Below are 27,336 nucleotides of genomic sequence, written 5' to 3' on the forward strand. Positions count from 1 at the left end.
ATTTTTCCACTGATCTGTGTTATAAATGTCATTTCTGTACGATTCCATTAATTTTTATAGTCAAAATCGCCAAATTTGCGGAGCTCCGCTGCAAATACAGGAAGAGACGAGAGGTGAGACAGCGACGAGCTCAGCCTCCCCTGATTACGCAACCCCTCAGTAACTGGATGGAGCGCGGGCAATAAGCGCGTGTCTGTTACTATCTCAGTATGTCACCAATGTAATGTTTGTAGACCCCTTCATTTCATGTCCTCGCCTTCCATACTCCAGGTAACTTATTTCACGTATGTGTATAAATATATTTAAGCTCGCTGGTCTCGTCAGAAACCGCAATGAAAAAGCACCAGGGGAAGCAGCTATCACATCTGCCTCACTGAGGGGGACGTGTCTAACACGCCCCCCTCCGCAAGGACACGCCCCCTCAATAAGGACACGCCCCCTCCGTGAGGACACGCCCCCCTTAGTGTGTGAATCTGGCTCTGACACGAGCCAGTGCCTCCCCAGCCATTGACCTCACCGCGCGTCACTGGCTTACATCTCGATGTCTGTCTCTATTCCTGTCCCTTCTCCTCCCTCGTGTGTCTCACCCACTCCCCTTATCTCTTTCCCTGATTCGCCCACCCTCGCTCTCCTTACCCCCCCCTCTCCCTTTCCATCTCTCTTGCCTCTCCCTCTGCACTGCTTGCCGCTATCCCTCGCTCTCCTCTTTCCGTTTTGCTCCCTTCCCATTTGATGCCCACTGGCGTTATCTCCCCACCCCTCTCTTTTCCATATTTTTTTCCTTTATCTCAGTGGCTCTTAACCGTTCACTGCAGCCTGCACTCCTTTGGGTTGCAATCGTTAAAAATATAGAATGTTAATAAATACATAGGTGTAATGAAACAAAGTAGTTAGTAGGTTTTTTCGGTAAAGTCACGTAGCTAAAAAGAAATAATAAATAATACAATAATAGAAATAAAATAAATATTTATAAATATTTATTTATAATTTCTATTATTGTATATAATTGTAAATAAATAAAAAATAATATTATTACTATTATTTTATTATTTACTTTTACCTACGTGACTTTACCAAAAAAACCTAAGAGCATGAATCCTTGCAGTCACGAAAGCTTCAAATCTAGAATTAGTTGTACCTACGTGTGTTTTCGATGCTTTCCCTTCTAATGAAATCTGTCTCGCATCTCCAGGGGGTGCGTGCACACCACGTTGAGAACCACTGCTCTCATCATGGGACCACAAGCATTGTGGTTAATGCAGACATGATTCCTTGTAAAAAGTTTCAGTTTGCTGTTTTAACATCTTAACACCTGTTTTGTTGCCAGAAAAAAGTGGAAAACCTATTCTCAACCACTGCTCTATCGACCTCATCTATCTCCCTGCCTCCTCTGTCTCCCTCCTCCACCTCGCTCTCCTGTTGCACTTGCGCGGGGCACACGGCCGGGCGGAGTGTGGCGAGATGCGGGTGACGCCACCACCACCGCGGCACTTGGCCGCGCGCCAGCCAAGCCGACAGGAATCCAGGCAGGAAACATTTTACTCATACAGTAAAGTATAGCTTGACATTGATTTACGATTCGTCTCGCTCCCACCTCTTCCCCCCCACATCTTTACGTTCTGTCCTGAGTTATATCATTCCTTAACCTAGCGTTTCCAATTGTCATCCTCTTCAATTGTGTATTCATGATTTAAGTTTATAAAACTAATACAAAGATTCCTACTCATCACCAATTCTTCTCTACGTGCTGGCTATGCTGTAATAGTAAACCTCTGACCATAATAACCACCTTCCTCAACTCCACAGTGCTTTTCACACGCGTGCACTTCCACCAACGTATTTATTCCAAGGCGCAAAACTTGACCTGGAATGTGTGGAAACCCCTGGAATGTTTCCCAAAACGTTGTTTTTTTGAGCTTCTGAATTTTCAATTACTTTCTCAGGCACTGCGATATATATATGCAATGGTCTGTTTCAGGCGCTGGAGCAAAAGTTCCGTGCTCAACGCAGCTCTGCTTCTCCTATCCGATCCTCCTTGCACCAGTCGGGGCCCCATTGCAACAAACGCGATCTCCTGTCGGGCCGTGACACGACTCCCAGGGGTCGGCAGACTGGGTGGGCAGACCGGGTCGGCAGACCGAGTGGGCAGACTTGGTGGGCAGACCGGGTGGGCAAACCGAGTGGGCAGACCGGGTGGGCAGACTTGGTGGGCAGACCGGGTGGGTTTCCGGAGCCACATGCGGTGGCTCGTTGGATTCCCCATTGCGGGCAGCCGTTTAAAAAAAACGAAATCTTTAAACGTAATTTAAGGTCAAGATCATTTATAAAATATGGCAGGGAATGGGCAGTGTCAGATTATCGTAGTAGCAAAAGTAGCTACATATGCTCCGGGCTCCGCACTTTTCAAGGGCCCCGCGCTAAATGCTTTCAAGCTAGCAATTCCGGTTCAGTGATTCTGTACTTGCTCTATTACTATAGTACTATACTGCCTTCAACTTTTATGAATGACTGGGTGTTTAAGGTTAGCGATTTGTCGTATTTTCTGGCTGTATAGCAAGTAAAAAAATACAATTAATTTACTATGAAAGTAAAAAATGTGTGTTTTCATATCTTGTTTTATTTAGGGCCTCGCACTAGCTTAATCTGGCACTGGGAATGGGTCACTGTTGAATGTCTCGGTGACAACAACATTTACAACAGTTTAAACTGCATTGTTAAAGAATAGCTAAAGGGAGGGGGAAAAAACTGAGGAGACAAAGTTTATTCCGTCACTTATTTTGTTTATTTAAGTCAGAATGTGTTTGTCGTCTGCTGTATACAGGAAGCTGTGCGTGTGATGCGGCTCTCGAACTATTTTGGTCAAAGACAAAAACAAGTTTTCTTCTTCTCTGTAAGGTTGCCGACCCAGAACTAAGTAGAATACTCCAGAGAGGATCCTGTACACTCTCGTTCAAAGTACATCTGTGCATCTCAATTTCTGTCTCAGAAAAGTCCTCTCTCCTCAACCAGCAGAACGCCTACAAGGCAAACGCATACTGATAAACAAATATACTGCCCCTCGTGGGGACTGTTACCCTGCATTAACCAAGATAATCTTTTGCATCGACATTTATATTTTATAAAAACATCAACAGCGACATATACCGTACTGGAAAAGCAGGAAAAAAATGCAACCCCTCACATATGCAGCTCGCCGTGTTTAAATTGGCTCACCCAGTGAACTTGAAGATTGTGATGGTGTACTCATGGGATACGATTTTGTACCAAATTCAGCAGCTGATTAACCTTCCAGCGGTCTAATGTGGTTTTTTTTACAATTTTCCAGATAAGTATTTGGCCAGATTATAGTTGTGTCCCATGAAGCTGTACCATGTTACCATTTGAGGTTAAATCCACATGTCATATTGTGAGGCTCTTGAATGCTAATTCTAAAGAATTAGCAAATTGGTCTTTGTAATGAATGTTTTAAATGCGTCCTTGCATTCGTAATTAACATAAAATATAGTGGACACGATAGCAACCAGTCTGCTTCATTTACAGTGATTGCTTTTCCACATTCAGTGACAACAAAAAATATTTTTGAATTCAAGTTTAATTAGATCACCGCTTTAAGAATCAGCCCCTTTACCCGTGAGCTGTTTTGTCCATTCTTAAAGCATCACACGGTTGTCATTCTGAATATTTGTGCGCAATTTACAAAAAAACACTGCAGAGTAGATACTCTTTCACCACATTTTACCAATGCGCTACGCTATGTACCATATGCAAGTAGCAGGCATGCTCTTAAGTCAAATCACTTGTTTCATTTTAAAGGTCTTGATAAAGAGAATTACGTGCTGTTTTTTCGATAGATTTTTTTAAAGTAAAGAATTCTTCAAATTGATTTCAATTCCACGCATTAAATCTTCATTGTCAATCAGGTTAGACTGCAGACAATAAGCGTGGCCAAACCAAATTTAAGTGGCAAAATGGAATCAAACGCAAGATATGCCATGAGTTAACAAAACTAAATTTCAACCACACATTCCATTGGTCCATTCACGTGTTGATTTTTCGGCAAGAAATCCCCTCGCCCTGGAGGGCCGGTTCCTCGCGCACAACGCTCAGCGACATATGTTCTGCATGGCCCAGCGAGAGGTCAGTTTGTGGGCGTACTCAGAGTCCCAGTCCCGGGAGAACACAGCCTCCAGCTGGTCCCGAACTGTCCCCGAGGTACCCCGGTCGGGTCCCTGAGTTGTGCCGAGCTTGGCTTTGGTCTCGTTCATCACCAGACCGACCCCGGCCGTGTCAATGAAGTAGTCCTCCGCCCAGTTGGATGTTCCTAGGTGGGAATGTGAAAGAAGGCGATTAGAAGGTTGGCTGTTGACACTGGAGTAGACGACGAGGCTAGAGAATGCATGAATATCAGCAGGTAGATGTTCGCCGCTGTGCTGTGTAGCTTGACGTGATGTCCAACGTTTCGTTCCACGCGCTCGGAGAATTGTCAATATTTACACCGCAGTTTATTCGAGGTGATTAAGTTTAAGGTACACACTGTAGGTCTCATTATCTCACTTAGGCCAAACCTCAGCTGGATGACTGAACTCACAACTTTCCAAGTGTGGATCAAACCATAGATTAAGGCGATTAGGAATGTCAAATGTGGCTTATGTGACGCTCATTGACAGTGGTGATTGTGTGGATTATATAAGAAGTTGAGACAGAACATTAACTCTCAACACCTGGGTGTGAACCGTCCCACCGACTTTAAGCCGAAACTATAACGTGGCACACATATGCACGGTGCTGGGTGACACTGATATTTAACATTTCAAACTATTATAATTCGAAGTGAAAATCTGCGTATTGTGAATATCCATGCGTATTCAACGATTATAAAACATTAACTTTGTTTTTAGTTTATTCATCGTGTTGTGCTGTGTGAAAACCTTTAAGAAATATCACGAACCAATGTGGTAGAATGATTGTAGCTCACTTAAAAAATGTTTCGCTTAATGACCATCATGCTACTGCTTTTATTAGAGCTGGTGATTATGTATGTATGTTGAACTTCATTCACACCGTACGTAGCCCACGGAGGTATGGGGGAAGGACAACAAAACTAAATACAAAAGGCGGTTCTCAAGAAATGAGTTTTCAATCTAAATTTAAAAGGGCATAGCTCCAGTGGCTTCCTAATATCGGAAGAAAGAGCTTTCCAGACGGCCGCAAAAGCGCATTTAAAAGCGCGCGATGCGGTAACCGTCTTTGTTCGATGGTTAGCCAAAAGCCGCCTCTGCTGCGAGGATGACCGGAGTTTGCGTGGCGATGGTTTATGCTCCTTCGTGGGAGTAATAGGTGTATGGTTGCAGTCGTGTTTGCCCGTAAGGGTGTCCATTACCTATGTAAGCCGTGTTTTCAGTCACCATGAACTTGTGGTGGTAAATACGAGTGGCAGGAATCGACTTCTGGTGCTCGTCGACTGGGATCTTGAAGACTTTCTGTTGAGCGGCAAACAAGAGAAGCGCTCGCGTCAGCCTCATCGTTAGATCACACGCACACGGGTCCTTGAGCTCCCTGTAAGCCACAGGAGACCGCCACTGTGGTGGTACACCCACGGTAACACTTGACACTGGAAGTGAAAGGCTGCGATGTGGTGGCAGAAGAAATGGTGGCGTTGAATTCACTCTCGTAAAAACGAAGGTTGAAGGTTTAAAAGCAAACGTGGTAGATTGCCTTAACAATAACATTGTCTGCAAATGTTCCTCAATGCCCCATCACACGATTGCATTTATTATGGGAAATGAACCATCAACTCTGCATTCCAGCTCACCAGCAATGATGTTTACCCACTCGGCTATCCACATGGCTGCCAAAGGCCCCCGTGATGCAATGGTCAAGTTTCTTAAATTCCTCCCCGGCAGTATAAGTGGGTGTACGACAATTAGTCGAACGGCAGCTCATTCGTGGTGGAGTAGAGCGTGGCTACTCCCCACCATATCCAAGCTTTCTGATCAGCGTGAAAAATGAATCAAAATACCCTCATCTCGAGGCATTATCTCGAGGCTCCCTCCACTGGGAGGCTCTTTGGCCAGCGGTGGCGTGAGCAAGTGATTGCTGGCGGGCAGGGGGGGGGGGCACCCCTGGCTAACAAACTGCTGGACGATGGTCTAGGACAGGCATGTCCAAAGTTCGGCCCGCGCGCCAATCACGGCCCGCGGTCAGATTTCATACGGCCCGCAGATTCGGTCTTATAATGTGTTATTTATGGCTCGCCAGCTCTGTCAGAATAAATACATAATAAAACTCATGGAAATTTAAGGTATTCTTTACAATTTGTTCAATGTTATCTGACTGAATGAAAGGCAGAATTGCGTTTTTAGAGTTGTTCACGTCTGCCTGAGTGGCTTATATTTGGTTACATTGTCATTTGAAAAATAAAGGTAATTGTGACAATGACATTTTTTTATAAGTGTGTATTTTCATGTAACTTTTGTGGTTAAAAAAATGTCAGAATTAACTATTGGCCCCCGGGCATCTTCACTTTATCAAATGTGGCCCTCTTTGCAAAAAGTTTGGACACCCCTGGTCTAGGACGTCACCGCCGTCGCCGCCACTACCCACCACTTCGACGTCGCAGCCCGTGGAGTTGTCGGAGAGCGCCTGCAGCGAGCGCAGGAAGATGAACATGGAGGTGCGCGTGTAGTGCCAGCAGCCCACCAGCAGCTTCACGTGGACGCGCCGCTCGTAGGCCGCGCGGCGCAAGCTCTCGTCGATAGCCGGCCAGTACCTGGCGAGTGAGCGGCGCTGCCGGTTAGCGCCTCTGGGTTTTTTTTTGTATCCCCCAACAATTTTATCCGGTAAAAAAAATGTGAACAGGGCTTTGGAGTGGATATATAATTGCGTAGCCGGGTTCGCGCGGTCGGCATCACGTCGCGTTACGGATCTCCCGCAGCGCAGCGTGACCCCTTCATGTTAGAAATTGTCCCACGGAAGCGGATGCCGTAGAGCTGCCTCCGACAATCCTCACGTGACCTCTGTTTCGCACAGAAGGGGGCAGCACCTGCCCACCCGCTCCGTCAATGAGAGTAGATTTTGTCACGTGACGGAGACGTTAGACTTTAGCTAAATTAAGTGCAGTACTAAATTTAATGTGATGGTGCTTTGTGCGGTCCACTTGTGACCAGGCTGAGACCATCAACTCACGACACTTGGGAACCAAATTTAACAGCAGGCAGCTGCGGGGATTCAAACCCAAGATCTCAGTGGTAGCAGCTTTAAGCTTCCCTACTGCAAGTGTAAGCAGTATGAGTCGATAACTTGCACTATATATCATCCTACCACTGGGAAGACGGCAACCTAAGTTGGATTGCTGCCCAGGACTGCTTCAGTGATTTCTGAAGCAGTCCTGGGTCGCCTCTGCACCAACCCACACCGACTGGGGTGGTGAGCCCAAATGAAAGCAACCAATTCGCACTCCTGCCCACATCTTTCCCTCAGCATAGAACAAACAACAACTGAATTGCTTGTTTGACACATCCCATCGGCCACACAGATTGCTGGGAGTGAATTTTGCGTTGTGAAGTATGGTGAAAGAACGCCCAAGCCCGGCACAGTTTGGGGAGGCCTACATCCGGCACCACATTGACAAATGGCTGTAATTTTTGTGTTACATACGAGGAACAGGATGTGTCATTCTCAAATGGGCTTCCTGGATTTAAATGCCTCGAACAAGTAAATGTTGTTCTTTTCCCACGGAGATAACGGTCTGCGCACGGACAGGATTTTGTTCAGATGTGTATTGTTTTCAATGAGGGGATGCTTTATTTCACACATTTGTAAACTGTGGTTATTTTAAGCTGAATCCGATTATTGACAAGAAGAGCTGCCTATTTTATAATATCCTGTTTATAATAATGATGCGACATAGAGCTTATTTATACTCACAGGTTGCATTTCATTGCAATTACTCAACGCTAGGATGGCTCCTTAAGTTGTTCGTTTATATTCTTTAAAAAAATGCGATTGAAAAATAATTCTGTACCCAACCCTTGAGCTGGGCAGATGCGGATTCTGAAGAGACAACGCCCCCAATTCGGTTTGGCCACAAGGGTTATCCGGCAACCAGGCCGAGCGTGAGCGGATTTGGCGCGACGCTTGTTTTTGAGAAGCACCTGGGAAGTGTGTGGAACTCCTTGATGGGGAAGTAGTTCATGATGGCGATGTGCACGAACGTCCGGGCCGAGTCGATGACGCTCAAGATGGCATCGAGGTCGGAGGTGCGGCCCGTGGCACACAGGCTCGGCGGAGAACTCTGCGGAAGAGGCGAAAGGTCAAGGGGTCACGTGGGCAAACATTTGTTGCGATGGGCACTTCGTAAATTGCCACCAATACCAATACCCCACCATTCGCCACTAAGTGACGGTGACGTCATCACGGCGCCTGTGCCGTGGGTTCATGCGTGATCTTACATCATCAGTATCGTCATTCATTGTCATCCTCTGGTGGATGGAGACCTACCCAAGCAGCCTTCATCGCTCCATTCATTCCATTCCTTGGCTGCCACCCCCATCATTGCTCTTGGTCATCGGCCATCATTTTTGTCATCATCAATCACAATTTATGTCATTTGTGACAAAGTAAATTGTAAATTTGTACGTAATTTTGCTTTATATTGACATACAACCTCATGGAATATTGAGGCTTAGTTTAGTGTTAATGTGGTTTATAAATTAACTCTCAGTACACTTGTTTTAGTTATGATGTTACCCAATCATGGGGTGGAGTGATGGTGCAGTGGTTAGTGCACTGCTCCAGGAAGCCTGCGTTTGATTCCGGGCAATAACGAACATCGGTTGTGAGTGAAATCTCAACAAATCCTGGGCCTCCTCTCTTCACCAACCGACACTGACCAGCGTGGTGAAGTATGGCCAAACAACCCCCCCCCAACCGACACAACATGGTGAGGGCTTCAATCGACAGTGGCTTGTCAAAGGGCTATAAATGACATTACATAATATAATACACGACGGTAATGTGCACTGTGTCATACGCTGGCTGGTAAGCGTGCTGAGACGCGTGCGCGTGACGAAGATGACGACGACGATGCTCGCGGTGGTGGTGTTGCTGCACTTACAGAGATGTAGATCTCGGTGGGCGTGCCACTGAGGCGCACTTGCAGTGGCTTCTCCTTGTTGATGCTGGTGCTCAGGTTGGCGGGCCAGTGGGCTGGGATGGTGGCGTTGGGGCGGCCGAGCAGCCAATACACCTCGAACACCTTGGCCAAGTCCTCTCCCAGGCAGCTGCAGTTGTAGATGGCAATTCCCAGCTCCTTTACCTAGGTGGGGGGCAGAGTGCCTCTGATTAATGAACAGGCTTCACAGTACTACACGAAATGTATGGCGGTAGTAGCCTGGAATTATGTTCCGTTCAGGAACTCCGGTGAATCCATTCGCTCCGCTGGGTGGACAGAAGCGATGGGCTGGAGGTGGGGGGGGTTTAAGAAACTTGCCCCATCGCTTGAGCTGCCGCGTCGAGAGATTGAAGCGAACCGGCGACCTCTGCATTGCGAATCCAGTTGTGCATCGCTGTCATATCACACTTCTAAATGTAAGAGCCTCAACTCCTTATAACACATTCATACGCTGTATGTATATAAAGAAGGGCAATAACTGTACTTGGACGTAATATTATGACTACATAATTAGCCGAGGTCAAGAAAGACAACTTTTCAATCCTTTTTTTTTCTTCACAATCGTATTTTTCTTTTAAAGTTAAACTGTTCAAGTTGTAAATTGGTGTCATTATCTCATGAACGGGGGGGGGTTGCTTTGGAAAATCCGGCACCTGGGTGATGGCTCTCCAGTCCATGTTCGGGCTCCCAATAAAGATGTGCTTCCTGTCGACCACCCAGATCTTGCTGTGCATGACCCCTCCTGTCAGTCGGTACATGTCCACCACGCGGGTCTGCGCTCCTGCACCACAGACAAGACAAAGACAAAGATCCCCGTGTAGCCTTAACAGACTACTGGGGTGAGTGCTGTTAGCCAGCCCCCTATGAAGGATGGTACGGCACACGAGGGGGTGGGTGGCCAACACCACGCCCGGCCGCCTTTGTCACCGCAGCGTTGATGTTGAGCATCTGTTTGCACCAGGTACTCATTTAATACTGAATCGGCCTAATGTTGGTGACGCCAGGTTTGTAGCGCAACGCGCTAACCGCTGCGCCACCGCTCCCCACAGCACGCGCATGTCGAGCAGCAGCTGTAGCTCGGTGTGTGAGCGCGTCTCTTCACATGTCCACACAGCGTGCTTGGTTTTGTCAACAATTTAAACCTCGAAACCATCCGCATTTGTAATAATAAGAAAAATTATACTATTAATTATCCAGAAATACGAGTCCAATGACTCGTATTCAGGAGGATCCTGCAAATACGTTTTTTTATGTTTTATGAGTGTGGGAGGAAACCGGAGCACACGCATAAAATCCACGCGTGCGAGGGGCCAACGCTCTATCCCCGTAGAGATGGAGAAAAGTCAACTTGCTGTGCTGCCTCATCCTGGCAAGCCAGGCGATGGCACCTTCAATCACACAGGTAGAGTGTTGCACAACCTTCGTGTAGTCCAACAACCCTCGATGCCTCCACAGTGCTGCGTGTAATCACCAGAAAATAAATACCACGAAAGTATAAATTACCAAATTATCATTTTCTAAGTTGTATTTTCCTAAGGTACTCTTCCTAAAGTGTGCCTCATTTGTGCTCCTGTGATAACAAAAGATGGCAAGAGAGTTTATTTTTTATCATCATCATCATGTGAGATAACGAATTGAGAGTTGAGACCATGCGTCATAAAACACAGGGCCTTGCAACCGTCAATTTGCAATGCATTTATACTCCGAGTAATTGCATTCGTGTCGTGCAGCCATACATTGCATGTAATCAGTCACGCACTTTTTTGCACGCTGGTAGTTTTATCGTCGAAATGTTTCATTCCAAAATTGGGCTTAGCTTCATTGTCTGCTGGGAGCAATCGTGTCAAAGGCATGTGTGCGCGTACTTGGCAGGAGGTAAGAAATACTGCACTAATTAAACTTTAGTGTTGACCAAATTCCAGCATCACCAACTTACTGAACAGCAATCAATTCAAGGCAGCGCCTTGAATACACATTAGAAATACGCTTTATAAATGTAATGTATAATTATTATTATCATCAATTCACCTTCCCCGACGATGGAATGAATCGCCACGATTTGACGTCATGATTCTAATAAAGGATTTCATATTTTTGGCGGATTTTTTGTTTTAACTACGTCTCATTTTGTATTGTCTGTCTCATACGTTCTGTCTCGGCTGGTCTACGCTTTTCATTCCATTAGCCTAAATGTATATTATTGTGTAATGTGCATATAATTTGCATACGTTATAAATACAGTGATAAGTTACGTCGCCGAATGCGTTTACGCAGGCATTGTTAACAAAAGAATCAATCGTCGTTTCACGCGTAAAAATCGCTCCTGTTCCTCGGGGACAATATGGTCCGCGTCTTTCACTGGCAGTCAACATTCCGAACTTTGCCGAGCCCTTCTTAAAATGGTCAAATTATGCTTTGGGTCATGCCAGCTCTCCGGCGCGTGCCTGGGTAGTGCCGCGTGTCGTTCTGCACGATGTCCGACGTTTTGTTCCACGTGCCGTCGGCAGCTTGTTTTAGGAAACTGATTTGATTTATATTCAGTTCTGCCAGCGCATGGAAACGTCGGACACTGTGCCGAACAACACGAAAGCACGTCTTAGAGCCGACAAACACAAAACCACAAATTCCTCTGCAGTGGATTTCGAGGCCACAGGATCTGCCACTGACTCGCATTTATCCACCACTGTGGTATGCTACTAAACTAAACATAAAACACCAACAAGGTCGTTTCTTTTAGTGAAAAATGTTGGCCACCTCGAGAATGACTTTCTCTCTGATGGAGACATTTAACAGGTGGGTGTTCGTTAGGTTTTGTGTACCTGCGGCTGTGAGGTTAGCAAAGTCGGTGCTTTCGGACACGATGCTGTTGCTAGACACGGCTGAAACCGCTACACCCTTGGAAGGCAGCGATAGCAGCAGATCCAAGAGGTCTTTTCCCTGCAAGGAAGCAGTGACTTTAAAACAACATCATTGCACCGAGAGAAAGTGTGGCTATTGTTGACATTGCGGACGGCGTAGAGGGCATACCACAATGACTTTACACATTGGAAATTATCTAACTCGTTTGTCTCTACGTGTAAATGAATAATTTAGAAAAACTGTAAAAAAAAGCACACACAGCACTTGTGTGTTTAATAAAGAATATTGTCGCAGACAAACTAAAATAACTACAAGTGTGTGTGTGTTTTCCTATGGCAGATGCTTTGAAAATGCTGCACTGCAGAACACTATGAACATATTTTTTAAAGTAATATCATTCTATTTGGTGCACTGCACTTTGCACCTCCGATTAGCACGATTGGCTACGTACGGTGCGAAGGAGGTTCAACATGCAGACATACTGTGAAGCCGCCAATCGGAGTTATATTTCTGGTCATGGCGAATATTAGCGGCTCGTGATATTTGATCTGACCTGGAGCTCCCTTCCGCATTCACCAACCATCACTGACCAGCGTGAAGAAGTACAGTCAGTCAGATAACCCCCATCCACACACAACCTGTCGCCATCGCAGGGTGACGATAGGTTGTGGCGGCTTAGGGGCATCTTCATCTACCAGTGGATTGACCATGGTAAATGATGATGATGATGATACCCAACTTAAAGCAGTTTTTTTTGGAACTGCTCAAAGCATTCATGAAGGAAAAAAAATGAATGTACTTAGTAGCTATAACTGATTAGCTTGCGAATGTGTACTTGAAATCGTAATTAGATTTCTGTCGACAAGACAAATATGTAAAATAAAAAATAACTGTATGTGCACAATTAACACATTTTGGTCAGCAAAGAAGTGTGTGATTGTGACCTTGCCACTGAAACATATTAAGTCTGGAGAATATTAATGCTCTGGCGGCAATCGGAATACTGCATTCCTATATCTGCACGGTAATAAGCCAAGGGACAGATACTGTGACATGATTTGCAAGAGTGGCAAACTGTCCTGGCGGTGGGTCACAGCCCCGAATTCTTGGCATTTGCAAAAACGCTTGCCCCTGGCTAAAACTGGACGTGAACCTTTCTCCTGCGAGGGCTGGGTCAACCCCGTAAATGAGGCGTGCGTATCTGAATACATCTCTCCGGTATGTGCGTTTGATATTTAACAAAAGAAAGCGACCCCACGCAACAACTGTGAAGCAATTAAAAACAACAACAGCCACTATATTCCACTCCATTGGCAGTGCCTGCTGTGTCAGGGCTGGGTCAGAGGCGGCTCTTGGCTTCGGTTTGAGAAGGGGGCAAATTCCTCTTCGTGTTTTCTAGTTTTAGGTAAATGATCGTTGAATTGCGATGCACACGCATCGGGGTAATGATGCATCACACCACCAGGGCCAGCCATCCTGGGAAGATGCAAGCCCACTGCTGTGCAAGCCACCTTACAGAGGTGTTCGTCTGGTCAGAGAACGTTCTGATCACACAAGCCAATGACAAATGGAATTCGAATATAGCGAGCACGCGAGGGTGTGCACGCCCGGCCGCCTTTGTCTCCCTTGTGGCGATGTTTACACGTCACACCACGTGCATACTAATTTGAACCTGAGTCGACCTAAGGGAGGCCCAAGGGACCCGTTCAGATAACCGTCACCGATGTTGGCCGTGAGAGAGAGACTCTGACTCGGGTGGTCCGGTTCGTAGCGTGCAGCGCGTGCCAAGCGCTGCCCCACCGCTCCCCCAATACCCACACGGCCGCTATTCGCCAACGAGTGACGGCGACGCCACCACGGCGCCTGTGCCAGGCCAGGTCCACTTTGAGAACCACGTGACGGGAGGTCACGGGACAGACCCAGCAGGTGCCCTGGGCTGGCTGACTGAGATGACTGTCAGAGGCGCCAGCTGTGCTGCCAACGACTCACAAACACGCGCTGCGCCACCATAGGGGCTACTGAGGTGGGGGGGGGGGGCATGTGGCAGCGTGATGCGACGCACACGGACCTAGTCGGCTACAAGGGGGGCCCTGAATCAACAGATTAACGAGTGATAAAAGTTAAGGGAAAAAATATTTAAAAAATTAGAACAATAATATATATTAATTTTTATTAAAAGCTTTCGTGACTGCAGGGATTCATATTCTTGGTTCTTTCGGTAAAGTCAAAAATAATAATATATAAAGTTGTAGTTGTAGCCGACATATTATTGTTATGTGGGGTTAAAAACCATCCGCAGCTATTTAAGTAAAAGCGAGTCGGGAGGGGGGGCACAGTCGGATCTTGCATAGCCCCCCCCCACCAGCTGTTAGGTAGCTGCGCCCCTGGGAACCACCACGAAAGCAAGATTGTAAATGTTCTGGATTTGCTCTCCAACACACCGGCGTGCTGTACAAGTAAATAATCGGCACGTTATGTTTACATGACAAACCTTACTAATTGGCTGTGTCGGGTGGTGGAGGGTTTAACGACACATTTATATATTTACGCGATCTAACCGCCAAAAAAGCGATATTATGGATGACATTGCTCGCGAAAGACTCCTCCGTGTCAACCTGACAAAAAGCAAACCGAGAACCCCAGACGAGCGGGGCACGAGTTGGCGCGGGGGGGGGGGGAAGGAGGGGGGGGGTCACCTCTTGGGCGCTGCTCTCGTTGAGGCCGAGGTCGCTGGCCGTCAGGGTCCAGAAGAAGGAGGCGACCTGCAGCGTGCGCTGGGCCGAGCGAGCGAGCCGCGTCCATCCCGGGTGCAGGGGCTGCAGCATGGACGCGTTGGGGCCGTACGCCATGCCGTCGGGAACGCTCTCCATCAGCGAGGCACTGACACGCGACAAAGACAAAGATCCCCCCCCCACGCCTGAACAGACCGTCGGGGCAAGTGTTGTTAGCGAGTAGCAGCGCCTATGAAGGCCGGCACGGCCAGACCAGGGGGTGTAAGGTGGGCAGCAACCACGCCGGGACCCGCCTTTGTCTCTTCCGAGTGGCGATGTTGACGCATTCCAAATGCCCACCTTGTTTGAGGCGCCCATCCTTCTCTATCCCCCTCTCCATCCCTCTCTCCACCCCCTCTCCATCCCTCTCCATCCCCCTGCCACACGGCAGCCGCTGGCCGTGTAAAAATTTGGCTTTTTGGCACAGGGCACTAATGCCAATGCAATCTTTGTGCAGCATTCAACATTTTACATTGACGTTATATTAACCCTCATTATTATTATTATCGTCTGTACTTTGAATTTCACCAACGAGTTGTAATAATGTGTTAGACATGGCACCAGCCTGTGCACTGAGAGCTGTGTTGTGAAATGCGCTTAAATAAAAATCACATCTTCACCATCATCATCAAGTATGTTGAACTTCTTTCGCACCGTACGTTGCTAACCGTGCTAATCGGTGGTGCGGAGGAAGGACACCTGGTAGCGCACCCCGCACTCGCGGACCACAAGCCCCGAAGCCGCAAGGGAATTCAGAGACTGGGAGTTGAACTCCAGATGGGAAGCCACCCACACGGACCCAGACAATGGTTGTCGATGATGGCTCCACTCATACTGACAAGTGATTGGGGCCCCTGTGCTCGTCTATTGCATTGACAATGAATCCGTGTGTGGGGTGGGAGGGAGAGGCGCGGAGGATTGCGTACAGCCCCGGGCATCGAGCCACCGACTGGACCCCCGACCTCCCCACCCGCGGCAACTCCCACAGTTCGCCTGCGACAGCTTCCTCGCCGCGCCCTGGCCAACTGCCCACAGACATCCACGGGGGCTAATCAGGGAACAAGAGACCACCACGCACCACGCGTGGCTGGGAATGGCGCGGTGCGCGTGAAACCCCTCGGCGTGCGCCGAACACGATAACAGCGACGACGACGACGCCGCTGCTGCTGCTGATGATGGTGGTGCTGCTGCTATTGCACGCCAAAAAAAGGCGATGTCAAATATATGAGCAAGAAGATATAGTCCCATTGCCACGAATAGATGACACCACCGGCAAGGCGAGATTCGGAACGCGTTTCCGGCACAGCCTCCCACACAGCCAGGCCACCAAAGTTCGCACCCCGTTAGCAGAAGCTGCGTTCGCCCAGAGCACGAACAGCGCCTCGCTGACTGGGCAGATGCGAGGCTGCTCGCGATTCTGTTCTACTTGGGCACGATGGCAGAAATCTGCTCAGGAGCTCGATGCCAATGTCTGCTCGCCACGAGGAGAGCGAGAGAGAGATGGAGCGGTGGATTTAGGAAAGATTTCGTGTCGATTTTGCGATTCCTCCGTTGAATGAGCACGGGGGGGGGGGGGGATTTATTTTTGAGAGAAACTCTAAAGGAAAGAGATTACACGCACACGCGCACACATGTTCTGCTGAACTCCCGTTTCCACCATCAGAGCCCCCACTAGCTCCGCCTAGTGGGGGCCTTTCCACCATCAGCGGAGTGAGCAGGACACTGCAGGGCTGCACCTTTACCTTGAACACGGAGGCTTTCTCGACCGATATTATCCACGAGGTTTTTTTGGGGGGTTATATCGCATACATATTAATTGTAAATGTTGTGCGTTTACTTTTCAACACACAACCGATGTGCTGGTACTCGTGCAGTGTTGTAAAGGACGGACTTATAAACTTCTTATGGCACACACTGTTAGTTGTCTTATTACACAGTCCTTATCACACAAAGGGGTATATGGTCCCCTCACCCGTTACCCTGAGGAGATACAGCCTCCGGACCTTGTACAGCTCCACACTCACGCTTAGCTCCTATTCTTAGGAGGACCAGCCTCCGGACTTGCTGTCTATCTAATCTCCCCGCTAGCCCTAGCGTCCTCCGGCTTGGACCTAGGGGAGGCACACTGACCCGCCGCTGGCCCGGCGGGTCCCTGACCTCTGGTCGCTCAGGACCTTCGCCCTCACAAGGGCGGGAAGGCTGGGAGCCAGGGTCCTATCCAGGACCTATCTCCCCTGACCACTGGTTACTCTGAGCCCTTCGCCCTCACAAGGGCGGGAAGGCTGGGAGCCAGGGTCCTATCCAGGACCTATCTCCCCTGACCACTGGTTACTCTGAGCCCTTCGCCCTCACAAGGGCGGGAAGGCTGGGAGCCAGGGTCCTATCCAGGACCTATCTCCCCTGACCACTGGTTACTCTGAGCCCTTCGCCCTCACAAGGGCGGGAAGGCTGGGAGCCAGGGTCCTATCCAGGACCTATCTCCCCTGACCACTGGTTACTCTGAGCCCTTCGCCCTCACAAGGGCGGGAAGGCTGGGAGCCAGGGTCCTATCCAGGACCTATCTCCCCTGACCACTGGTTACTCTGAGCCCTTCGCCCTCACAAGGGCGGGAAGGCTGGGAGCCAGGGTCCTATCCAGGACCTATCTCCCCTGACCACTGGTTACTCTGAGCCCTTCGCCCTCACAAGGGCGGGAAGGCTGGGAGCCAGGGTCCTATCCAGGACCTATCTCCCCTGACCACTGGTTACTCTGAGCCCCAGCCCTGACAAGGGCTGGAAGGCTGGGAGCCAGGGTCCTATCCAGGACCTATCTCCCCTGACCACTGGTTACTCTGAGCCCCAGCCCTGACAAGGGCTGGAAGGCTTGGTCCAGGGTCCTAGATGTCTTTGGCCGACTTGGGTCTTCGTGTAGCAGAACTGGCCAATAGCTCTCAGCGCTCTGGCTTTTATACCTGTTCGTGGCCGGGGCCGGGTTGTCCAATCCCCGGCCACCTTGTGGAACCCTCCGATTGGTCCTTCCAAATCTGGCGTTTGGATCCTACCTCACCCCATTTGACCCTGACCGTTTGATTGAGCGGGAAAACCTTGTTTACGATCCGCTCTCTCAGTTTGCGAACAGCGAGTAGTTAACACCACTACACTCGTAACGAATTGAAATGTGATGTTCGCGTGACAAACCTTGCTAATTGGCTGTCGGGTGGTGGCGGGTTTCACAACACGTTTATATTTACGCGATCTAACCCAACAAAAATAGCTCTATTGTGGGCCTTTATCTTTATATAGTTATCTGAGTAATGGGTTCATGTGATCACTGCAGCCCCCAAAGAGGCACGACATTCAACACCACAGTGTAAAATGTAATATAATAATCAATTATTGAGTCAAATTGTTGACCCCGGCATCATTTATCGAATTATGAGGGTGGTTGGTGGGAGAGAATCGTTGGATACCGGATTGCCGGTGGACACTTGAGGATTAAACAAAAAAAACTCAGTGCTTAATTTCATCCAGAACAGTCTGGGGACGCTGTTGCAGGAATGATGTTGCCACATCCATATCGTCTTACTTTGTCCTCACGGCACCGCATCTAACAGTTTAACGCGTAGGCTTCCACGAACAATATTATCCATAAGAGGTTTTTTTTTGGGTTAGATCGCGTAAATATATAAATGTGTCGTTAAACCCGCCACCACCCGACACAGCCAACTAGTAATGTGTGTCCCGTCAACAGAACGTGCCAATTCGTCACTAGTACAGCACGCCGGTGTGTTGGACAGTAATTCCACATCTTCTTGGTTCTTTCGGTAAAGTCACGTAGAAGGGAAGTAATAAAATAATTGTTTTATTATGTTTTATTTTTATTATTTTATTACTTCCCTTCTACGTGACTTTACCGAAAGAACCAAGAAGATGAATCCCTGCAGTCACGAAAGCTTTAAATAGTAATTCCACAACATTTACAATTGGAGTACGACGTTTCGCCAGTAATTACAACCAGCATCATCAGGCGACAGCCAGATTAGCATCATCAGGTTATCATCATCTGCCTGTCGCCAGATGATGCTTGTTGAAATTACTCACGAAACGTCGAACTCAGATTTTAAATGTTGTGGCTTTGCCCTCCAACACACCGCTGTGCTGTACTAGTAACGAATTGTTCTGTTGACGTGACAAACCTTACTAATTGGCTGTGTCGAGTGGTGGCGGGTTTAACGACGCATTTATTTACGCGATCTAACCCAAAACCCTATATTATAGGTTTGACAAACCTGTTCATCGGATTATACTTTTGCGCCGTACTCTAAACTCCAGCGATTAGTAGTTGCCTTACTCTCGGTAATCCCTCTAACAAGATTGCAAGCGACGTTTTTTTTTGTCGTCGTCGTCGCAAAATATCGAATGAGAGGCCCTGACAACAACAACAACAACCACCACTGACGCGTCACGCACTCCCAGTACCTGCACGAGTCCTCACACACTGCGATGACCCCTTCCGACTCAGACTGGCCCTGGCTTTCCGAATCCCAGAAGAGTGGCAGCAGCAGAAAGGCGCCCACCAGCAAGAGTCCCACCACCAGAAGGAAAGTCATCAGCCATCTCTTCTCTTTTTTCTTCCTCTGCACGATACGAATCGAGGCCGAGGTGGGGGTTAGAATTACACTCACCCAAGGCACCCCCCTCCCTCCCCCACATGTCGATGCATAAAATAAATAAGCAATGTCTCCCCTCCACATATTCGTCTCCCCACAGAGCAAACATATTTTTTTCTTGAACAACTCATCAGCCGCACAACCTCCTGGCGTGAGTGAATGCGTTCAGCAGCGTGATTTGGTACAGTTTGACCCGGCTACGTGCAGTTTGGAAATAAGTTCAACGTGCATAGAGAAACTGTGAACGGATTTCGACACGCAGTTGCTCATCAGCAATCACGCTTGCTCGAATCAACGCTGGTGAAACCACCGTATCTTAGCAGCAAGGACTCTCGCTCTCTCTTTACGGCACAGGTTCTAGTTTGGCACAAAATGATATGCAGTAATACCACACAATTATAATCAGCGTGGTTGACGTACACATTGTTCGGGCGAGCACTGTGAGCAATCACCCAGACCGAACCACGAACACGGCACATCGCACTACATGATACATTAACTTCACGTTTTTATTATTAGCCGAACATTAAAAATCACGGAAAGATGTCAAATTTAGGAAGCAGTGTATGCCTGCTATGTTGTTCGAACTACGCAGTGCATTTACGGGGACATGTATAAATACAATTCAGTGTTGCGTGTGAAATTCCGCATTACAGATTCAATATAACAAGGCATTTTGTATAAAGGGTATAATGCTCTGCAGTACATACACACACAAACAAGTATTGTTTCAACACTTTGCCACATTTAACAGAGTTAACCCGATTTATTTTGAGTGGGGGAGAGAGGAAACAGCGCATGGCAATTGTCACAGTAACCATTTACGAAAGATATCGAGTGGATAAAACGTGTAACTCGGAGCAGGTAACGTCAAAGTGACGTGTTTGTGAGTAAGCCGTTCACAACGAAGCAACGTGAAAGCGAAAAGTGACGTTTGAACGCAATCGACACGTTACCTGTCGTCTCGTGTTGCACGGCACATGCATGTACATCTTGTGGTCACATAGCTCATACATGATCTCTTCCTTCATTGGAACTTGCCAAGATGAGTTGAACCAACCCCCGTTAAGAGAGACACTCACGATCGGTCAACTTGGACATAACGCCTGACACACGCACACACTATATGCGCACACACACTATATATATGTGTGTGTCGGTATAATCACGTCCAACGTCAAAGGCAAATAAATCGTTGTGGCGGCTTGATTGCGAGTGTGCCTTTTTTAAAGGGCGGTGCGGTGGGTGGGGTGTGTGGACGTCTGCGTTGAAGAGTCTGCCGAAGAATGGTAGTGGTGGTGGGTGGTGGTGGGTGGTGGTATAGCAAGCACGGGCTGCGTGGGTCAGGGGGAGTGTTGATAGGAGAGTGGAGGGGAGGAGAGGCGGTGGTGGTGGGGTTGGGTCGGGTGGGCCGGTGGGTGGATTGGTGGTGGGTGGTGGTGGGTGGTGGTGGTGGGGAGAGGGGGGGGAAGCGGCCGGGTGTCGGGCACGGTGCCAGCGCGCGCTGTGCGCCACACGCACGGCACCCAACAGCAGCTGCACGACGTCGGCTGACGAGCGACTTGCAGAGTTACAATGGACATGGTGGAAGGAACGGAGAAGTATAATCTCGAAACGGATGATGGTGATGATGGTGTGATTGTTTATATGGGCCGGTCGCATGGCGAAGCAGAATAAGAAGTAAGTGCTTGACTCGGACCCTCCGCATCCATCAATCGTTTCCTTTACAAGCGAACAAAAAAAAGCGCATGAATGTGTAAGCGTGCAGGCAAGTCGACAATGCATCTGCAGTGGAATCGGCACCAAGGCGGTGTGTAGTGAAGCTTGGAGTCACAGAAGAGTTCTTCTTCTGTGTTTCACAGTCGGACTCCTGGCCCCAGTCCGCTCTGCCACTGCTCACAGAGCCCTCCCTGGGGTACACGGCGAATCGGCGTGACCGCCCCGGGCCCCGCGCTTTGGGGGGGGGGGGGTCCCGCGCTTCGACGTCACGGTGTCAGATGTAACACTTCGGGTTTAGTTTGAAGGCGCGGCGGGAGGAGTGGGCACGGTGTGGAGTTTGCCCCTCCCCCCCACCTTAAACTTGCTGATGTGCCCATCAACAGCGTATCACGACTCGCAGCCAACAACTTTATTTCGGAGACAATCGGGGATAGTCGTGAGCGAAAGTAGCTCGTCAATGATATATATATATTTTCGTGTTCGAGATTCAACCTTTTTTTGTTGTTGCAAACTTGAGATTGCTGCTGCGACATGGGGATCCGTACGCACATGCATGGCTCTCCATGTCCACGTCCTCTGCGTCGATGCACACACACAAATAATAATCCGGCTGAACACCTTCGTCAATAATACAGTGGTGGCCTTCAAATGAAAAGTATATCATCATGGGGGTGCGTTTCGCGCAATGGAGAAGGGCCATCGCCTGAAACGTCGCCTTTTATATACTTTTCCTCCGAAGGCCACGGTGTTATGGACGAATGTTTTGAGTTTGTTATCACGATGCAAACGTGGAATACAACGTTTTTATCAATGTGTTTGCGTGTTTTCTACGAATGCAATGCAATAAAAAAAAACACCCAAGACTCGCACAAGAGCCAAACCGTTGTTCCAACATAGCGACAACATCCACTGCTCGATGATGCTTACCTGCGTAAGCAGCGCCTTGTCAGCGGTCCAAAGCACCTTGGCCTCCACAGCCCACACTGCCAAAGACAACGGTGCCTGGATACCTGGTCCAAGAATTTCCCCACCGCGCGCATGATTACGAGCCCATCGCTGTGTAAACTAGAGGAGACATTCTGGGAGACATCCTGAGCACAACATGTACTCACGCGTTCGCGTGATTTTCTCTGAATGTCCTCCCAAAAAATGACAGCCTTGCTACCAACGTGTGAAAATGACTCTGGGCTTCAATATTGAAGGGGCAAGATTGTTTTTTTTTATTATTTGTTTCCGTCATGAATAATATGACAGGACTGCAACAACAATCCTTAATGGAATACTCTTTTTTATTCGACCTTTTGAAATAGCGGGCCTTAATTAATTAGAGTCAAAACTTTCAACGAATTAAGCATGAACTACACGTAATTATATTCAAAAGTCAAGTGCCTTCCTCATCAAAGGAGTAACGGGGCTGTGTTCCGTAGCTCTGCGATGTATGTATGTTGAACTTCTTTCGCACCGTACGTAGCCAGCTGTGCTAATCGGAGTTGCGGGGGAAGGACGAATAAAAACTAAACACAAAAAACTGTTCTAAAGAAATTCGTTTTAAATCGAGATTCAAAAGTGCATCGCTCCAATGGCTTCCTAATACTAGAAGAAAAAGCGTTCCAGACGGCCGCAGAAGCGCATCTGAAAGCGCGCGATGCGGTGACCGTCTTTGTTTGATGGTTATCCAAAAGCCGCTGCTGCTGCTGCTGCTGCAAGGATGACCGGAGTTTGCCTGATGATGGTTCACGCTCCTTGACAAGATCGGCGTGGTCGGGCGCGTTGTGTTCTCGGGTTGTTCTCGCGTGCTGGGTGCCACGCTGGCCAGGAGGTGTTAATTACCTCTCCTGGTATACAGGAGGTCGTGGGTTCAATCCCAACCCTGACGCCTGCTGTATATTCTAAGTTTGCGTGTCTCTCTCTCTCTCCCCGTGGTCACGTGGATATTTCTCCGGCTCCTCCAGTTTTTCCCTCCACATTTACAATCAACATATCCACGCGTTTTCGAGTATTTGGCTGCTACGAATTTTCCACGAGATAAGCAGTCGCTAGTGATAGCCAGGTCGCTTCTGTTCGTCACGATTCCCCGCGCGCTGGGAGCGTCTGCCAGCCCGCGGTGCGAAACGGACATCACGTTCGAGCAGAACCGCGTGAGTCCGTGCAGTCCCTGGGTGCTCGTCACCCTCGGCAGGGCCCTTGAGCTATTGGGAGAAATTCCACACGTCCAGTCTAGTGCGATTGTCTCTGTAAACCTGCCCTCGCCGCGCGCACGCCCCACCCACGTCCTAATTCCAATCTCGAGAGCTACCGAGCCTCAGTGTCATCAGCCATGATCTGTCCACTGCTGGCTGCAGGCCTCCCGAAGCTGTCAACATCTGGACGCCTGTGATAAAGAGCTCTGTGGCTCATCGGATTCCTCCAGTCGAAATAAAGATTCAGATAAGGAATCTGATCTCTCACGCGTCATTCCGCTTAGCACCTGCACCCCAGCTGATGTAATCGCACTATCTGCACGGTGAGGGACCTGTCGGGCACCATCTCTCCTTCAGAGAAACTCGTCCACTGTTGGCGCGTACACGCCGGGAGATCTAACTGGTGACCTCTGGACAACGTAGAGAAGCCAGAGAGAGAGAGTGGATAACGCTTGGAGACTTTACACTTTTATATTTACGTTCTATGAAGGAGAACCATTGCCACAGTTATTGTTATTGACGAACGTGTTGAGGTGTTATTTGTTCTAGAAGTCACGTAGGTAAAAATAAATAATACATTTTATAGAAATAAAATAATAAATCACGACGTTTCGGAGGCAACACAAGTCTCCATCATCAGGTGGGACCGTCACAGCTAAATTTACTGTATCAAGTGAGGCAAAAATCCAACTTGTATTTAAGAGCTTGTATCTTGGAATTAGAGTTATTATTATAGTTATATTATTATTTCTATTATTTTTATTATTTACTTTTACCTACGTGACTTTACCGAAAAAACCTAAGAGTGTGTTGTTTGTTGTTGTTGCTTGTGAACCACTGCCAACGCAGCAGCATCACCAAATAATCTGCATGACAAGTCCAGTGTGATGACGACCCATCGCGTCATGGCAGCATCCCAAATGCTGCAAGTACACACACGTGCCACTGAACACTGCAATCCATGCAGAGTGCACTCGAGTCGCCGTTTTCTGCTCTTTGAAGTGTAAAGTCGATGGAATGCGGCAAATACAAATCGTTCTGCAAAGCATGCATCATTTAGTACAAATGTGTTTGTTGGTGAAGCTCCCACTCCAAATTCCGAGGTGCAATCTGAAGACAATCATAGCTGGGATCCTCCTTTGTAGTGCCAATCGTCATTTGAATGGCAATTATATTTTTTTAAAAATTCAGTTTAAATCTTTTAGAGCTAACTTCATTTTTTATTTCTCAAACAAACTGCCCCTCCGTCACCGTCGGTATCAGCCATCCTCGATCCACTGCTGGATGACGGCCTCCCCCAATCTGCCACCCATCTCTCACGATGCTCAGGTCACACAGCCTCGTAACGTAGCCTGCGAAATTGTTAAGTTTAAAATGGTGGTTTCGTTTGCCGACTTGCCGAACAATAAGTTACATTTAATGGGACTATAGTACATGAAAGAGAACTGAAAGTTATCGAGGAAAACAAATATATAAATACGTTATATTCGGCCTTTTTAAGAATATATAGCACGGGATACTGTCAAGAATATTTAATAGAGGGGCCCATTGTTTAGAGGAAGTGTCATCACCATTGACATCTGGTTTAACAAGCAGTATTCAGCCAGCCTGATTCTGCTGATGAGACACAGAAGGGCGAAACTAATCCGGAGTTTATTTGCTTGAGCAAATGCTGCTGATGGGGTGACACAGTGCTCTTCCACGTGCATCTGTGTCTGTGGCACGGGTGTTGTTATTTGTGCGGTCAACACAACTAAGCCATGGGGAAAGTGACCGTTTCAGCAGTAGCAGCAGCAGCAACAACAAAAAAAGCCTAATAAAATATGTTGATTCTTCTTCAGCTGGACCGATTAACAATTAGTTTTCCACAAAATCGTAGATTTTACTTGTGTATATTAAATTGTGTATACGATTTCGGCCAAAAGCCTTCACGAAAGGCATAAAGCAGTTTTCAGCAGGCGGTACCAAGATGCCGACTGCAAAAATTACCCCCTTTCGTGTGCCCAATCTCGTCGGATCTCCAGAAGCTCAGCAGCTTTGAGCCTGGTAAGGCCTTGGACGGGAAAGCACAGTGGCCTCCCAGGAAAATTGGGCTTCGGTAACAGCAAGATGGCCAGGAGATGAAAGTGCTGCGTGTCACCCCTGATAAACGTGGGTTTCCTCCATGTTTTCCAGTCTTCTCTCACATGAAGCTCAAATACACGTGAATGAGAATTTTGCCAAACATCCCAATGCAGGATCCTCTTAACAAAAAATAGTCTTGAGACTCAACTAATTTTTCGTTATGACCGTTATTGTCACACATAACGGGCCTCCACGGTGATGTAGGGGACAGACATTGCGGATTCTATTATCCATGATGTTATCTGCAATTTACCCCATCTATTACACTGTGCAATAAAAAAACAATTTTTGGGTAGTAAGTGTTATTTCCTAATTGCTTATGCCTCAAAAGTACAGAAATAGCTATTATTCCCCACAAACTTTGCTGTGAATGTCACCGCATGGAGAGTGTTGATGAATATTTAACGTAAAAATAAGGGGAAGTAATTTTTTAGTTCAAGACATTTTTTTAGTAATAAGAAAATATTTTGATTTGAAGCTTTCGTGACTGCAGGAATCCATACTCTTAGGTCCTTTCGGTAAAGTCACGTAGGTAGAAAATAAATAAATTTTACACCTACGTGACTTTACCGAAAGAACAAAAGAGTATCAAACTAAAATAATAAAATAATAAATAAAATGTTCTGTTTCAATGCCAAATCTGTATCATCAGGACTCATCGGACCAACACGGTCGGTTACGTTTTATTGTGATTGTCTCTAATGACTGTAATGTAGACAAAAAAATCGATTTCCTGAGTTTGTGAGAGCCTAAAAAGTAGAGATATTACTTGTTCCGTTCCACTTCTGGGCACATCCCTTATTTTAGAGGCCATGAAATTAGTCTTTTCGGTAGAGCTTCCACATTCATGAGAAACAGCATGTGATCCAGAAACTGGGCAGCTGAACTTTTTACGATGTAACACAAAATATGAATATGACATATTCATTATGCATGATATGAATTACATATGACATAAACATTAAATGTGTAATTATACGCATATATGGTTGTTATTCTTTTTCTGCACAGCTTGAGTTTGCATTACAGAGAAGAAAACTAAAGCGTCCGTGGCCACGACCCAATATCCTATCTGGAACGCTGCGAGTGGCAATTCTCCAACCGGTCAATCTCACTACAACTACCGCATTTCACAAGTTCAAAGCCAGCTTTCTTTGGACAGTGAATACCAATCCCTAAGTTATTCCATATTCAAGTCATTCGTATACAGTACAATATTCACCATCAGCAGTGTCTTCTCTGCCATCCATCGCCTTCCCAGAGGTTGCCACTGGATCCGTTGAATTTCTGCAGCAGCAGTAGCAGCAGCGTCCTCCACTGTTTGCGATCACCACCATCATCATCATCACAGACCATCTGTGGGCGATGTTTCCATGGCATTCCTCTCCATTCTCGTGCCAACCATCAGCAGTACCACTGCACATTATACATTCCTGGAAAGCTTCGAATAGGTCAGGAGTCGCCGACAAAAATAAGAAGAGACATTATTTACGAATTCGGTAGAAAAAATCCGCAATATTTCAAGAGCCACAATGCACTGTGTGGTGAATACGAGACGGTGTGGTCCTTAATAGATAACGCCACGAAGCAGCACTCCTTAAATGGCCACCGCATGGCGCTTCGAAGCTGCAGGTTGCCGATCCCCTGGTATAGGTGAATCAACTGATTGATAAAAAAAAAGTACTTAGAATAATCATCACCGGATTTTGAATCAGACCTTGGTTTTCCCCCAATGGAAAATAATAAGTTACGACTTTGTCTGCTTACACGGGAAGGGACAGCACGCTTGTCTGACCTTAACGATCCATTGATTGTTGTTTATTTTTACGAGCACATTGCCAAAACGCGGAGGGGATGGGAATG

General features: G+C 47.5%; 1 protein-coding gene across 2 annotated transcripts; it reads right to left on the reverse strand.

Moving 5' to 3' along the window:
* Positions 1 to 2,794: 2,794 nt before the first annotated feature.
* Positions 2,795 to 21,323, reverse strand: LOC144943925 (5'-3' exonuclease PLD3-like). 2 transcript variants are annotated; one of them, XM_078871794.1, is made up of 10 exons: positions 21,254 to 21,323; positions 19,260 to 19,417; positions 14,728 to 14,911; positions 11,992 to 12,109; positions 9,826 to 9,953; positions 9,116 to 9,316; positions 8,154 to 8,293; positions 6,604 to 6,769; positions 5,381 to 5,480; positions 2,795 to 4,321 (listed from the first exon to the last, which is right to left on the reverse strand). In XM_078871794.1, exons 2-10 carry the CDS (start codon positions 19,388 to 19,390, stop codon positions 4,104 to 4,106), a joined length of 1,386 nt encoding a protein of 461 aa, XP_078727920.1. In that variant the 5' UTR covers positions 19,391 to 19,417; positions 21,254 to 21,323; the 3' UTR covers positions 2,795 to 4,103. The 2 variants fall into 2 exon arrangements, with proteins under 2 accessions (XP_078727920.1, XP_078727919.1); XM_078871793.1 differs by lacking the exon at positions 21,254 to 21,323 and adding an exon at positions 20,407 to 20,706.
* Between the last annotated feature and the right edge of the window lie 6,013 nt (positions 21,324 to 27,336).

Source organism: Lampetra fluviatilis, chromosome 33, assembly GCF_964198595.1.
Source record: "Lampetra fluviatilis chromosome 33, kcLamFluv1.1, whole genome shotgun sequence".
NCBI classification, from domain to species: Eukaryota; Metazoa; Chordata; class Hyperoartia; order Petromyzontiformes; family Petromyzontidae; genus Lampetra; species Lampetra fluviatilis.